This window comes from Pinus tabuliformis, chromosome 4_2 (assembly GCF_031772625.1).
Source record: "Pinus tabuliformis cultivar Carrire ecotype Pingquan chromosome 4_2, CPIR1, whole genome shotgun sequence".
Lineage (NCBI taxonomy): Eukaryota > Viridiplantae > Streptophyta > Pinopsida > Pinales > Pinaceae > Pinus > Pinus tabuliformis.
Genome location: NC_142304.1, coordinates 621669590 through 621686045, shown reverse-complemented (window position 1 = coordinate 621686045; position 16456 = coordinate 621669590). Strand labels below are relative to the sequence as shown.

At 32.8% G+C, this 16456-nt stretch overlaps 1 protein-coding gene across 1 annotated transcript; it reads right to left on the bottom strand.

The window, feature by feature from the left end:
- Positions 1 to 2673: 2673 nt before the first annotated feature.
- Positions 2674 to 3411, bottom strand: LOC149170853 (ethylene-responsive transcription factor ERF014-like). Its single transcript, XM_089425746.1, has one exon. It carries the CDS (start codon positions 3409 to 3411, stop codon positions 2674 to 2676), a length of 738 nt encoding a protein of 245 aa, XP_089281872.1.
- Between the last annotated feature and the right edge of the window lie 13045 nt (positions 3412 to 16456).

Below are 16456 nucleotides of genomic sequence, written 5' to 3'. Positions count from 1 at the left end.
CCTTGTGGACACTTTTGTTTCTTAAAATCTATAATTTTGTAATCTACTTTTCATTCATTTCAACTAGTCTACCTTGTTGTAACTGTTTGTTTGTTGAAATAGCTCCACTATATTTACTTATCACTCTCTTGACATAAAGGTAAAGACATTATGTTATAATTAAAACAATGTTCCTTATGGACAATTTTGTTTATTCAAAACACTTTTACAGTAATTTTTATGTCGAATACAAGATAATTCAAAATTTTAGTAAACAACTTCATTCATATTTATCAAATATCTAAAACATTCAAAAATCTTATTCAGTAGACTATTTAATCGCAATATCCAATGGAAAACTTTGATTTAGTAGACTATTTAATCATAGTATCCAATGGACAGATCTAGACGTTGTAGAAGCTCAATGTTTGCAAAAGAAGAGGATGAGTCTCAACACACAAATGCGTGCATTTAGGATCAAATATCATTCACGAATGTTTGCATCATATACTATCACAAACACATTAGTAAATATGGTTGATATACGAATAACATGCACAACCACATTACTAAATGTGGTTGATATGTGCGAAAAGCGTATAATTATGATTATTATTATTAATTGATATTTAATTAATTGTGAATGAATGAAATAAAAAAATGAATTATTTAATTAATCACTTTATTATTTAATGAGTAATAATAATAATAAAATAATAATAAACTGAAGAGATTAATACTACAAAGCCAAAGTATATAAACCCTAACATAAATATTATAAACCATAAAATAAACATGGTTAACCATGGTTGACCACGGTTGATTTTCATATTGACAAAATATTTGTCACAATGCAGCATTGGACTATGTTTGACCATGATTGATTTTCGTATTAAGACAAACTTTCTCACAATACAATCTTAGACAATTGTTGACCTTGATTGACCATGGTCGATTTTCAGATTGAGTCAATCATTGTCACAATGAGATGTTAAACCATGCTTCACCATGGATTACCATAATTGTTACAATGTGATGTTGCTCCGAGAGAAAATCTTTGTCACAATGCGACGTTGTACCATGGTTGACCATGGTTGATTTTCATATTGAGACAATCTTTGTCATAATGTGACATTGGACCATGGTTGACCATGATTGATTTCCACATTGTGAAAATCCAATGATAAAGCCTAAGATAAATATTATACACCAACGGATATAAGCCTTATGATAAATATTATAAACGCTAAAATATAATTCATATTATAACCCTGAGGGATTAATTATAAAACCCCAAAGTATTATAAACCCAAGGAAATAATAAACCTAAGCGAATAAGGATTCTCTATTGTTGTGAATACTCATATACACTATATATCTTATCTTAACACACAAATGTGTGCATTTAGGATCGAATGTCATCCACTAATGTTTACATCATATACTATGGAAATATTGAGTCAATTCAAGGATGTCGTGACACTGGTAGATTTGAAACCTATATAGATACAAGGCACTAAGCATAGAATGAAAAAAATGTTCCGAAAATTTCAATTGTTCTTCCTTTTTATATTACTGTTCTATTATGATAATAATAATAATAATAATAAAATCTATATTTTTAACTTATTTTTGTTTCAAGATATCATTATTCAATATTATAACTAAATAGTGACATTTGTAATATTTTAGTATAGATTTTATTCACCTCAACTAATTTACCTTATAGCTATTTCATAAAATAAAAACAATTTATCTATCACTTTCATAATATAAGAAATACTTTATTATGATTCAAATATTCTCCTTTTCAAATAAATATGGACAATTTATTTATTTTTTAAACACTTTTATGATGATAGACACTTTACAGTTTTGTATATTTCCAAAACTTGATAAATATAAACAATATTTCACTTTATTCGCTAAATTTAAAATAAATATATATATATATAAAATTTCATCTCATTATAGTATTATAATGAGTACTTTACAATAATAATAATAAAAAATAAAAGAAATATATTTTAATTAACTTTCACTTCACATAATATTTATTACATAAAAATCTTATTTTTAATATGCCTTTATTCCATATTATTAAATAGTTACATTTTCAATTTTGTAATTTACTTTTCATATTTAGCTTACTTTGTTACAGCTATATGCTGAAATAACTCTGCTATATCTACCTATCACTCTCTCTGAATTAAAAAAAAACTACTATAATAATTAAAGACTATTACTTTCAAATAAAGGTGGACAATTTTGTTTTCTCAAAACACCACTTTTATGGTAATAGACACATTTACACCTATTTTGATATCAACTGCAAAATATTTCAAAAATAAAATAATATTGGTCTTCACTCCTATTTATGTAATTTCCAAATTATTCCAAATTCTGATTTAGTATGCAATCGCAGCATCCAATAGACACTCTGATTTAGTATGCAATCACAGTATCCACTAGGCACTTGTAAAAGTTCTACTGGCGACATGTTTGCAGAAGAAGACAAGCAATTTTGATAAGGTATTCCGATCGAATATCCTCCACTAACGATTAATGGTAATAGTGCGCCAATTCATGCATGCCGTGACACTGATAGGTTTGAAAACGACGTAGATACTAGGCAGTGCGAATAGACTGCAAAAAAATTAAGTCCATTTTTATATTCTTTCACGTCCCAGGAACTCAGCTGTCTTCAAAGTTCCACAGCCTTATGTCAACCTCCTCCTCCTCTGAAGTCGGAATGAGCACCAACGCCAATTCTACGTCAATGGATGGGATTTTTTCCAAATTCAAATACTGAGGACCATCAGGTGCTGCAAACAGAGATTTCCAAAACTCCAAGTCCTCCGATTTATGCTGGGCGTCATTACACAATTCCATATCAGATACCGAAGACGCCTGCGAGGGAAGTGAGGGCTCCTCTTTAGTATTATTGTGCAGAGAAGGCGAAGTCCCAGGGATTTCGTTCAAGGCATACTTGGAAGCGGCAACCTGGATTTGCGGAGGGGAAAGAGAAAAGGCGGACGGAATGGAGGGCACAGAATCGGAAAAGTTCAACTTAGCGTTGGGCCCTCTCAGGCAATACATTGCAGCGTCGAAGGCTCGGGCGGCCTGCTCGGCGGTTTTGTAGGAGCCAAGATAGATCTTCTCCTTGGATCTTGGTATCCGAATTTCTGATACCCACTTCCCCCATTCTCGCAGTCGGATTCCCTTAAATTTCCGGGATGTTTGTCCGCTATCTTCGTTAGGTTGAGCATGGCCGTGGTTTTGTTCCTGCGAGGGAGGTCTCTCCATATTTGGGAACTCAGAAACTCTATGATAGCTTGGATGAAAATGGTAATTCAACAACGCATCGGTATATTGCAATGTTATTTCAAAAACTGGAGACTGTGGACAGAGCTGACCAAATGGAAAGGCCATTTAGTACGCAGAAATGAAATACCATTCCCTCTGTATATATACACCAGTGTTTGCAATCAGCAGAGTCACGAGGAACTAAATTCTCCGTGTGCTTTCCGCGGGCTGCCCCCTCTGGGATAACCTCAAACTACGAGGGCATCCCTCATCCCGATTGCAGATTCTTGTCTCCGTTCGTTTATCTAGACGTACGTTGACATTCATTAGCGGAATTGTTTATCTAGACGTATGTTGACATTCATTACCTCTGAGATGCATCATTGCCTTCGCGCCGTCTAATTCAATTCAAGCTATCTGGCTACAGCGTCCACATGGGCCGCAGTTCCCACCGTGTGCGAGCCATAAATACACAGCGGAATCGTTGAGCCATAAAGATTCGAATTATGCATGGAGAGTGGAGTGTCGTCATCAAAAACTTTATATAAATTATAATATTATTTATGGAAACCAAGGGATATGTGTTTTGAAAACCTATGGGCACACCGAACGTTGATCCTTGCTTTATTTTAATGTAAATGTTTTCACTCGTCAATGATGACTTCAACGATTATCGGTCACGGCACTCACGTTAAGTCAATTAAGATTTTTTATTTATTTTTAATTATTAGAATTTTTTATTCAAAGAGTGATTATTATTGTGATTGAGAAATATTTAAAGTTAATTCAATTAAGATTTTTTATTTATTTTTAATTATTAGAATTTTTTTATTCAAAGAGCGATTATTATTGTGATTAAAAAATATTTAAAATTAATGGTGTAAATATTAGAATTATTTGTAAATTTGATGGTGGTTAATATTTTAATTTGGTTAATAATTACTTTACAAAATTTATTTAAATAATTTTTATATTTTAAAATTTAAAATATTATTAATTTAAAAAGGAAATATTATTTTGAATATTAATTTTTTATTAATTTGAAATTTTTTCCTTAATGTTTTTTAAAGTTGTTGTTGGATGAGACACATTCTTCACTTCACCATGAGGGAGGTGTAATTTCTTCCGTGCTCAACTTAGGGTTAATGTGTTCCTTTTAAAATAAAAATAAAATATTTTTAAATGCAAACAAAATATACAAGTATAATTAAAACAAAAATAGATATATCTATTTGATTAGTTTTAATTAAAAACATTATAAATATCAATAATCTCACTCTCATTGTGCTCCTTTAATTTGTTGTTGACATCACAACTCAGGGAATGTCATAAAAATATTTTATTCTCACTATGAACCATGAATAAAATATTTCAATGTTCATGTGAAATGGCATTATTTTATATCAACTTTAAAAATACAAACTAATTAAAAGTATATAAAAAAAAAACTATTATTGCATAGACACATTCTAGAGCTCAATATGAGCAAGATAAGTATCTAGTTTACAAACGCCCTTTTAAAATAAAAGCAAACTATATTCTAAATATAAAAGAAATGTCAACTATAATGCATGTGATGACCATATTGTAAGTAATTGTGACTAAAGGGAATGGAAATAGACCATAAGAGGGAGTAGAAAAGGGAAAAATCACAATTCTCAGATTAAAAGGCCTAAAAATGAAAGCTCAATGTCTCACTCAAACTCAAGCAATATGCGGTGTGAATAACCAAAGCTAAATCCAAAGAGGTTTCTCAAAATGGATAAAAACTATGTTGCCAACACCTCCCCGATTATCATAATAGGGGTATATTTCACATATATCATCTTACTCATCTCTTGAAATTAATTTATTACATTTATAATACTTGTCAACCTAATTTACATTTTAGATCTATGGGTTATGGAACACTACACATAACAAGTGAAAAAACTAACCAAGTCATAATAGAATAAAACCATTTATAATCATAACCCAAGGATGATAAAACCCACTCAAAACAATAGTAGTTGTTGTTACCACTTCTAGACAAGTTGGTAGCCATTGAAATGCCCATGGATTAAACTTAGAACACCAACGCAAGCTACTCATAAGCCATTTGTTTCCCCAATTAGTCATCTCCAATACTATCTGATATTGTTGCAACTCTCAACCCTATTGCTCTTGTGGCCTTGGTGTCCTACCAAGTATTTAAATCTTCATAGTTTCCTCCAATTTGACCTCCTCGGGTCCTCCTTATCCATGCCAATCCAAGAACCAACTTTCTTACTATACCTACTCAAGTCGATGTAACAGATATTTTATTAAATGCAAATCAACCACGAGATTGCAAACAAGCGTAATTAGTAGACCTTCAATTATGGGATAATAAAAAAAAAAACTTGTATATAATACTTGCATCACTCTTTTTATCTTATACAGATGTGAAGTTTGGGGACAAATTATCTTTAGAGAATATATAAGAAGGATAGATTAAATCAAAATTAATTTAATAACATATAATCTAAATATTAAAAGTATACACCCTATCATTCTCCTCGGGGTAGATCAACTAGCGATGGTCGTGAAAGTGAACTTTTTTGTTCTAAGAGGTTCTAGGTTCAAATCCCCCAAGTTTACCTATGGGCCGCATGTTAGGGGTGGCATGGTTCACCTACGGGTTACAATGGTAGCAGTCGGAATCGACCTTGTGTCATGCAAGTACAAGGCTCACTCAGTTACTCATTCCTCTAGATACAAAAAAAAATACACCGCATCTTGTTCTCCTCATAGAAGAAAGCCTCTCCTCCATTGAGTGTGTGCCTAATATGTTTTACCTAATTATTTGAGACTAATGACACTCTCATTTTGAAGATTCAATGCCAACTTTCTAACCAAGTTATGAACTTCCAATAAATTGATCCATTGATTCTATTGAATCAACAAACTCATAATGTCATCATGCTACATGATACAATGGTGCTCCAATTCATTGATCTTAGAGTAGGATCACAAAATTTCTTCCTATTAAAATGAATTAGTATTTGTAACTTCTCAATTTTTTTTGAATTCATTGATATTGCTTTTGTCCATGTTGGGATGATTTTCTATCCAATAGAGATGACCTCAATCCCTAATGAAGAAATTGTTTTCCAGTTCTTGCTTCTAAAGAGGAGCCCTTTTTTGGACCTGTACAATAGGAAAGATCTTGAATAGGGTTAAGGAAAAACTTATATACTTCCATGAATTTTCATTAAAAGTTTTAGTAGTTCCTGAATCTAACGATGAATTCCAAATAAAACCGAACTAAAAATAGTTACAACTATTTGAATACAAGAAATAGTAAGAGTTATGATAAACTAGTGATGCCTCAAGATAAATCTCTCTTGTTATGTGTATTTGTCCACAAGCTTTTTGAAGTAGCCTTCCCTAATTGTTTCCTAATGATTCTACATTTAAGAAGATACAAATGAAGGATGAAAAGACCATGAGGGTTGAAATTCAATAGATCTGACAAATGGAAATAAGTGACTGAGAGAACAGACCAAAGTAGTTTAATATGGACAAACTCCTTCACATAAATTTTACCAAACCTATAAAGTGATGTGTCTACCCAAAAAAGGAAAAAATATTTGTTTATGAAAGGGAATCGAGAGTGAAGAATCATTTAATGGAGATATACATTGTATAAGTTTTCGTTCATTCCCCAAAAGCTATAGAGTCCTTAAACCAAATATTTACAGATGTAGTTGAGACCCGAGCTTGCATATACAAAGTTGATGGGAGGTACAAGAAAATTAATGGGCATACCAAGGTTATTATCCCCACCGTAACTAGGATTTACTATTGATCTAAAGTTTAAAAAATTGAAGGTTTCTTCAAAGAGTTTGCAACCTAGTTTATGTCTTGTGGGCAATGGATTAAAATTTCAAAAGCACATAAACTTAATAATTTTAGTTAATTTTTGCAGACATAACCAGAGAAAAATAGACAACATGAAACATCACAAAGCAACAAATTGATGATGGAGTGCACCCCTCCTAAGCTACATCCACAGATCCAGCTTCCAATGTTGTCCCTTTATATTATATGCTCAAAATACCAATTACATGAACATACAATGCTGAAATCACAAAAATAATGTTTCCACTGTGTTCAAAACACCCAAAAACCCCTGCGTAGGCTCTTCTTTGACTCAAAAAGGCTGAAAAATGTCTAAGTTAGTCCTCCTTCAACATTTCTCTGCTATTTGTTGTGCAAATTCACAAAACCGGAAAAACTAAAAACGTTCTCCTCCTTTGGCAGAACTATCAGGCAACAATCTAGAAGGGGGATGACAGAGATTTTGCTAGAATTGGTGCATTTTTTCGAGTACTTGGTCAGGAAATCGTAGCCCAACTTCCACCCTTTTCTTCACTCATATGATAGATAATGTGGCTAGGGGTGTAGGTTAGAAGCCACACACACACTAACACTCTGCCCTTGGCCATGTTGTATGCCATGTGGCCGTACACTGGTCCACATGCCAACACCCTGCTACAAGCCCTCTGCCGATGATTCCAAGGTTTTGAACATAACTGAGGCCAAGGCTTCTTGCCCCACCCCTTTAATCACGCCTATGGTTACACCACCACCATGTGACTTGGGGTTGCAGCCACGTGCCCTGCCCCCTCTCACCAACGCGCCAACATTTTGAAATTTAAATAAAAACTCACCATGTTGTATAAAAAAACAAAATGCGTGATCTAATGGTATGATGGCTAGTTGGTGAGGTCGTGGGGTCGAATCCTGCTAGGTTAGTTGGTCGTCCCAACAATATTTTGCACAAATTTCAAGGGTCATATGGCGCCTCCTAATTGGTCAAGCCAAAACACAATAAACAATCAAAATCTACCAGTTTAACCTATACGATCTAACATGTGTCAGCTCAGGATCAGTCGTCTGACCATCATACCTTCCTAGTCAGCCTAATGATGTCAGTGCCATGTCACTATACAACATTCCCAGTCAGCAGCCTAATCAACCCTACAACTTGATGTTTTAGATATTTTCCAAAAACTTCAAAACATGATAACTTTCACATATGTTGTCGAATTGATGTGATTCAAGCGTCGTTTCAATCAGAACGATGAAATATACGATTTGGCACTATTTTTTTTAGAGGATTTGAGAACTTTGATTTTTGAGAATATTTTTGATCCCCTGGATCATTCCTCCCCACTAGAAACTTTTGGACCACTGAAATCTTGATTTTACTCAACAATTAACGGTGGGTATAACTCCCTCACTTTCCCAGGTCTAATTCACCTTTCTTTACTTGGATTCGTACCTTTGAGCCCCACTTGAAGGTCTCCACATTATCTCTGTGTGATGTCCTTATTCTCCTATCAAAAATTGAGTCTTCCTGCAACTCATCTAAATATTTAGGAAAAAAATATTCTATAGATGGAATTTGAACATTCTCTTCCTGATCATCAATCATTGGACACCCATACAGTCTGAAGTTTTCCACATTCGCAAAAGAATAAATTTGCATGTAAGGTGGAAAATCTAGTCGGAAAGCATTGTTACCAATCTTTTCCAAGATTTTGAAAGGACCATATCTTATTGGCTTGATATTTTTACCTTCACCTTGAAGTATTTCCTTGTTGATATACAACCAAACTTGATCTCCTAAATTGAAATCATGATCAACTCGATGATTTTCATGCCTTGCTTTGTACTTTGCTTTGATTTTCTCAAGCTATTCTTGTACTCTTGGATGCACTAGTTGAATTTTTTCAATGAAGTGCTTGGCCTTGTCCACATCACAATGTCCTATTACAATATCTTTACCTAGATGAAATCCAAAGGATACTTTAGCAAATAACCTAAACAAGCTTCAAATGGAGATACCTGTGTAGATGAATGCTTGACACAATTGTAGGCATGTCGGATGTAAGGCAAATGCTTATCCCAAAGTTTAGGATGCTTGCCACAATATCCACAAAGAAGATGCAATATTGTTATCTTTACCACTTCTTTTTGGGAGTCATTTTGTGGATGAAATATTGTGCTCTTCTTAAACTTCGTGTCGATGAGTTCACATAAATTTTACCAAAACACCCCAATAAATCGAGAATCTTGATACAAAATAATACAAGTGTGTAACCCAAAGTGAACCCATCAACTTTTACATGTTTTGTAATGACCTTGATATGAAAAAGCTCAATTCTTTCTTTATCATTTTGGGACTCAATAGGCTTACTAGAAGAACTAGTAGTTGCATATGAAGCTTTACCTTTAATTCCCATGGCTCTGATTCTTGTTTCATCACCTAAATCAGATCTTAGATCTTATTGAGTTGTAGCAGCAATATTTTGTTTCCCCTTGTTATTGAACTTCTTTGGTCTCATTTCTAGATGTAATTTCCAAAAGTTGGTCTCCATCATGGCCTTCTTTTGAACAATGTTTACAGGTAAGTTTCTCTCCCTGTTTCTTGACTGATGCATTCTTTTTTCCTTTGCCTTTAAACTTCCCCTTTCCTTTGTCTCCAGATTTGGATGGTTTCTTGTTAATATTTTGAGGAACAATCTTTCCTCTTGATTATAAATGAGTTTCCTAAACATACAATTCATCTAGATTGGTGGGATTAAACATAAGTATAGTATGTCTCAAATAAATATGTAATCCACCTATGTATTTAAGGAGAGTGTCTTGTGAAGTCAAATCAACATCCAAGATTAAAGCTCGTCTTCTAAATTATTGTGTGTAACTTTGGACACTGACCTTTAGCTTGTCTAAAAGTTTCCAATTCATAATTGTTTTTAACATATAAGCTAATGGATAAAATGGCCTTCTTAATGAAGGTATAAAATCATTCTAAGAAGAGATAATTTTACCACATTTCTTCAAGTCTTCTTGGGTTCTAGCCTCCCACCAGATAAGGGTTTCACTTTCCAAATGAAGAGAAGGAACATGGATCTTTCTAACATCATCCTTAATCTTTTGAATCCTGCAACAGACTTCAATTTGACAAACCCAATTATCCAACTTTTTAGCATTTATTTCCACATTGTACATAGGAAATTCAAACTTGACATCAAGCTTAAGGAAAGGAGACTTAGGATTTCCTTTGAGGGATCTAGGAGGAGTATTTCTAGGTATTAAAGGATTTGATGAAGGAGGTGAGTATGGAGGTGAAGGAGGTGGTGGAGGTGGAGGCTTGCTCCCATTACCACCATTACCTTTTGATTGATTTTAAATTTCTCCTTGCAACCTTTCTATCCTCTCATTATACAAGAATTTCACCATATCAGACATATCATAGGAAGCCTTTCTAAAATCTATCTCATCCTCATACATCAGCTCCTATCCTTCTTCATGTGTCATGACTAGTAGAGTTTTTGGAGTTTTTGACCTCCTTAAACAAATTTAAGGGTTTGGTTCTTCATGTACTCCTTATCCTCTCTTCAACTTAGACCTTGAAATAATTCAAAAACACTGACAAAATAGTCAAGCCTTCAAAATAAAAATGCTTTAATACCAAACTGGTCTAAAATTTAAAAATTTGAAGGTTTCTTGAAAATGTTTGCAAGCTAGTTTATGTCTTGTGGGAAATGGGTGAAAATTGCAAAAAAAAATAAACTTAATAATTTTAGTTAAGTTTCATAGATATAACCAGATAAAAATAAACAACATGCGGTATCACAAAACAACAATTTGATGACGAAGTTCACCCCTTTTGGGTTACGTATCTGGGTCTAGCTTTCAATGTTGGCCCTTTATATTATATTCTCAAAATGTCAATTACATCAACATATAATGCTCAAATCACAAAAATAATGTTTCCATTGTATCCATAACACCCAAAAACCCCTATGTAGGCTCTTCTTGGGCTTAAAAAGGTTGAAAATGGTCGAGTTAGGCCTTCTTCTCCATTTCTCTACTCTCTAACTTTCACATTCAAAAAATTGGCAAAACTGGAAACATTTTCCTCCTTTTGCAGAATTTTTAGGCGATAATCTAACACAAGACAACGAATATTCCACTGAAATTGGTGCCTTTTGTTGAGTACTTCATTGGGCACTCACAACCCAACTTCCAACATTTTCTTCGGTTATATGGCATAAAATGTGTTCATGGGCATCGACTAGAGGCCACACGCCCACCGACACTCTGCCCTTAGTCATGTTGTATGCCATGTGGTCGCGGGCTGGGCCATGCGTCAACCCTCTGCTCTGGACCCTCCATTGAGAGTTCCATGATTTTGAACATGACTAGGGCCATGTATTCTTGTCCCATCCCCTCCATCGCTCCTATAGTTACAACACCACCATGTGACTTGGGGTTGGGACCACATGGCCCACCCCTTCCCACGAATGTGCCAACATTTGAAATTTAAATAAAACCTGCCACATTGTATAACAAAACACAACATGTGGTAAAACAGTATGACAATTAGTTTGTAACAGTGAGGTCGTGGAGTGGATTCCCGTCAGCTTGGTTGGTCGAACAAATAATATTTTGCAAAAATCCTGAGGGCCAGATGTAATCTTCCCATTAGGCCATGTGGAACCTCCTAACTGGTCGAGCCAAAACACAATAACTAATAAAAATCCGCCAATTCAACCTGTACGACCTGCCACATGTCAACACAGGATTGAATTGTCTGACCACCATACCTGTTGAGTCAACTTGTTGATGTTAGCACCACATGACTATACGTCCTACATAGTTAGTACCCTAGACAACCCTATAAGTTGACTTTTTAGTTGCTTGCCAAAAACTTCCAAAAGCGATAACTTTCACATATGGTGTTAGATTGAGGTGATTCAAGTAACGTTGGAATTATAATGATGAGATCTATGATTTTGCACCAATTTCGAGTGATTTTGAGCATATTTTTATCCCCTAGATCAACTATTGCCCAATTCTAATACCTATAAAATCCATTATCCCATTGATGAAAAACATAATATAATGGGATCCTTCCATTGCGAAAAGCAAAATTAATGAACACATGCGTAAGGTACTACAAAGGATATTTCAATCTCCCAAATATATGAAAATGGAATGATGAACGATCTACTTAGTCATGAGAGAACAACATAAGGGTTGCACTTTCCAAACAAAGAGAAGGAAGTTGGATCTTTATAACATCATCCTTAATCTTTTGAATCCTGCAAGAAACTTCAATTTGACGAACCCAGTTATCCAACTTTTCAGCATTTACGTCCCCATTGTACATAGGCAATTCAAACTTGACATTAGTCTTAAGCATAGGAGAATGAGCATGTCATTTTAGAGATCTATAAGGAGTATGTATAGGTGTTAAAGGAACTGAAGAAGGAGGTGGGTATGGAGGTGAAGTTGGAGGTGAAGGAGTTGGTAGAGGTGGAGGATTTCTCCCATCACCACCATTACCTTTTGGTTGATTTTAAATTTATCCCAAAATGTCATTATGATAACAACATAATTCTCTAAAAATTATATTTTTACTTAGAATCAAATTTCACAATGCTTATATGAATTTTTGGGGCTTCAATTCCATAGAAGAGTAAAATTTTGAAATTTCATCCCCACATTTGGCCCAAAAGTGTAACCCATTTCAATACATTCACCCATGTGTGTGTGTGTGTGTGTAATATGTTGGTAAATATACTTGTTTATATAACGATACAATATGTGTATGTAATCTCTTGTTCTTATCAAAGAGAATATATTGAGGAGACAAGTAGGTTAGTCAGTATTAGGATAAATGAAAACAAAAAACAATGATTATGTAGAATCATATAAACAACCCTAATTTAGTTGAGAACTCAAACGTCTCAAAACACCATATTTATTTTTAGAAATTGAACATAATTGCTTCTATTCGTAACAATAATAAGGTACACATAAGAGTGACGATGGAAAATGAATAACACAAATATAACTTTAAATATAGTGTGTGTTAAAATTCATGGACACCTCAAAACTAATCATCTAAGTTAAAATTAATTTTAATGTTGCCACCTCTCTTTATACTTTGTCCCTTTAATGAAAATTGAACAAGAATCATATCCAATGTTTCAGTACATGCTTTTCGCAATGAGAAACATATTTATTGTTTGAAAGAACTTGTCTCTCTTGATGATGACCTTTTCTTTCAAAGTTCAAAATGTCAACTTCTTTAGACATTCTACTTAGGAAAGATTTTCCACTAAGTTATCTCCAATATATATGGAAATACAATAATATTGTACATATTTTTTGTCACATCTCATGTATACATTATAATTATCATTATTGTTAATAAAGACCAAATTCAATATTATACATTTGCATCCTCCCTCAAGATTAACAATTATCATTAATGTTAATAAAGAGCAAATCCAATATTATACATTTGCATCCTCCCTCAAGATTAAATTAGGACTAAGAAAGGGGAATTATATTAATCCCCATTGAATATACTTTTTCTTAATCCCACTCAGTGAACAATGAATGGACATAATAAGAATTTCCACATGTAAGGTTAATATGTTGTGCGGATTTGGTGAAGATTGAAGAAATTTAGAGTTCCAATGGGAAGATAACTTTTTTCCCAATTGGAAAATATATATCATATGGTGAAAAAGTGAATTTGAATGTCAACACATACACATACATTAGGCATTTGTTTCAATTTTATGCGGAAATTGGATAAACTTCTCAAGATTTCAAGATTCAGGGAAAATATCAAATAACCAATTTTCAATTATGATAAAAGCTCAAGATCATGGTTTTTAGCCAATGATTTTGGTCTTTTTTCATGCACTATGATAAGCATAGACATTTTTCACATAAAAATGCATATTTATATGCAAGGAAATAGTGAAATTGTAATGAGTGTGAACCTGTAAGATCAATAGGCCTATGTATAAAAAGTTAGGACAATCTTTTGAATCACCATTAATTAGTAAGTCATGATAGGTCTATTTCATTTCATCCCTTGGTCAAAGCGAATTATAATTTCATAAATAGATGGAAATATTATAATATTTTGAATCTCATTTTGTAAACCTATGGCCCTTAAAAGGTAGTCCTATTTTGTGAATCACTAAGTTATGTTTATGGTATCACTAAAGTAGTATATGGTGGTTTTGAACATCATTATAAATATTATAGATATGGGGTAAGAGAACTTTCCAATTTTGTATATTAGTTTTGATGTAAAATGATTTTAATATATTGAAAATACAATATATCATTTTTGTTAATATTTTATACACTTGAATGCAACATGGTAATAGCAAGAAGAAAAATTAGTTGTGCTTATTTAGAAATTTTTATAATCAAGAACAATATATAAGGGAGAATAAATGATGGCTCTTAATATTTCACAGTCTTTCTAGCTCTCCTATTACAATAGCATCTAGGTATTCACCCAATTATTGAGTAAGCCTTTCTAATCCTAGTGCTTGGCTCATTCTTAGACCTAATCACAAGTTGATGACAATTAGTGACAATGGGGTTACTTGGAAGCTTGGAGAGAGTGAGACAATGGTGTATATATATATATATATATAATATTATTGTAAATATATTAAGGATTAAATTAAGCTTATGCAAAATAATTAGAGCTAACATAATATGTTCTTAGTTCATAATAATTATGAGGATTCAAAATTAAGCTAGGAGCAAGTAAAAATCTATTTATGATTCCACTATTTTGTATTGTCATTTGTGTGTAATTATGTTGGTAATACTGGAATTTTTTTATGAATATATTTTATAAACTTTAAAATCTTACACAATTATTTTAATTTATAACAAACAACACATTCACAACTACTTTAAAGATGATATATTTCGAAACATGATATTTTTAATCACATAAACTTAATACATTTTCATTTCATATATTCATTTTTCCAATAATATAACTAAATATATATTTATTTTAATTTAATGAATAATTATTTTACCATAATTATGATGATGATGATGGTGGTTAACGTGACCAAACAATGGTCTATCGGACCTAAAGAAACAAATTATTTATTTTGATTTAAGATTTTATTCCTATGCTCAAAAAGCTTGGAGAGAAGCCTCCCGAGCTCACTATAATTTTGACATTGTAAAAGGCTAGGAAGGTCAGTATTGTAACAAAGATTGTGAAACTGAGATCTAATGTGGTTATACGCAGGGCATTCTAAGAGGAAGTGGTTTTCATCCTCGATGTTCCTATTCTCACATATATGGCAGATCCTTTCTATCCATGGCGTTTTAGGAACTGCCCAATGACCTGTTTCACTATGGAGCTCATGAGAATTCGTTCTAATCTTTGCTATATTAATTTTCTTCTTTGAGCTAGTTAAAACAGAGAGATACTTTTGATCTTCTAGGGTGGGGTTGATGACCTTCTTATAATAACTTAATTTTCTTTTACCCGCTAAATCTTTCTCACACCACATTTTTTCTTTGAACTTAGAGGTAACAATATCTTTAATGTTATTTATGTTTTGCAATGCATCATTTTCGTTGATCTCCCAATAGTTTAACCAGGTCCTTGTGTCTTTATGCCACCCTCGATTGAGCCTTAGGTGGGTTTGGCTAGAATTTAAAGCTAGCTTAGGAAGTCTATGATCGTCTATGTTACTGATTTTGTGCTTGTACAACAAAAACCTAAGCATAGCTAGGCTCTCAATAGGGGAAAGACCTGCTTCTATAAGGAGAATAGGATAGGGTGTATTACTTTCAATTTTCAGGTTATAAGTTATAAAACGCTTCTGGATTTGCTCAATCTTTCTCCATAATTCTATATAATATTATCAATTTATATACCATTAATTTTACACTATTTGTTAATTATATTTTAATTAAAAATTATTATTAATTTTTATTATTATTTATAATTATTTTAATTTCATATAATTTAATTTTACATTTTCTGATTGATATATATATATTACTTCAGTGATTCTCTATGTAGCCTGTTCTATTTTTTCTTTCCCATATGCATTTTTTTACTTGCAATCGTATATAACTAAGCGGAGCTTTACATGCTGCTTTATTCTCCAATCTGGTTTTTGAACTGACTTCTTTATACACACTTTTAAAAATTGTAAAATAATATATAATTTTACACTTGAATATTTAAACGCAACTGATACTTAATCATAAATATAGTATTGCGATACAGTAACACGACCTCTGCACCATTTTTATGCTTATCTATTATTGCAGT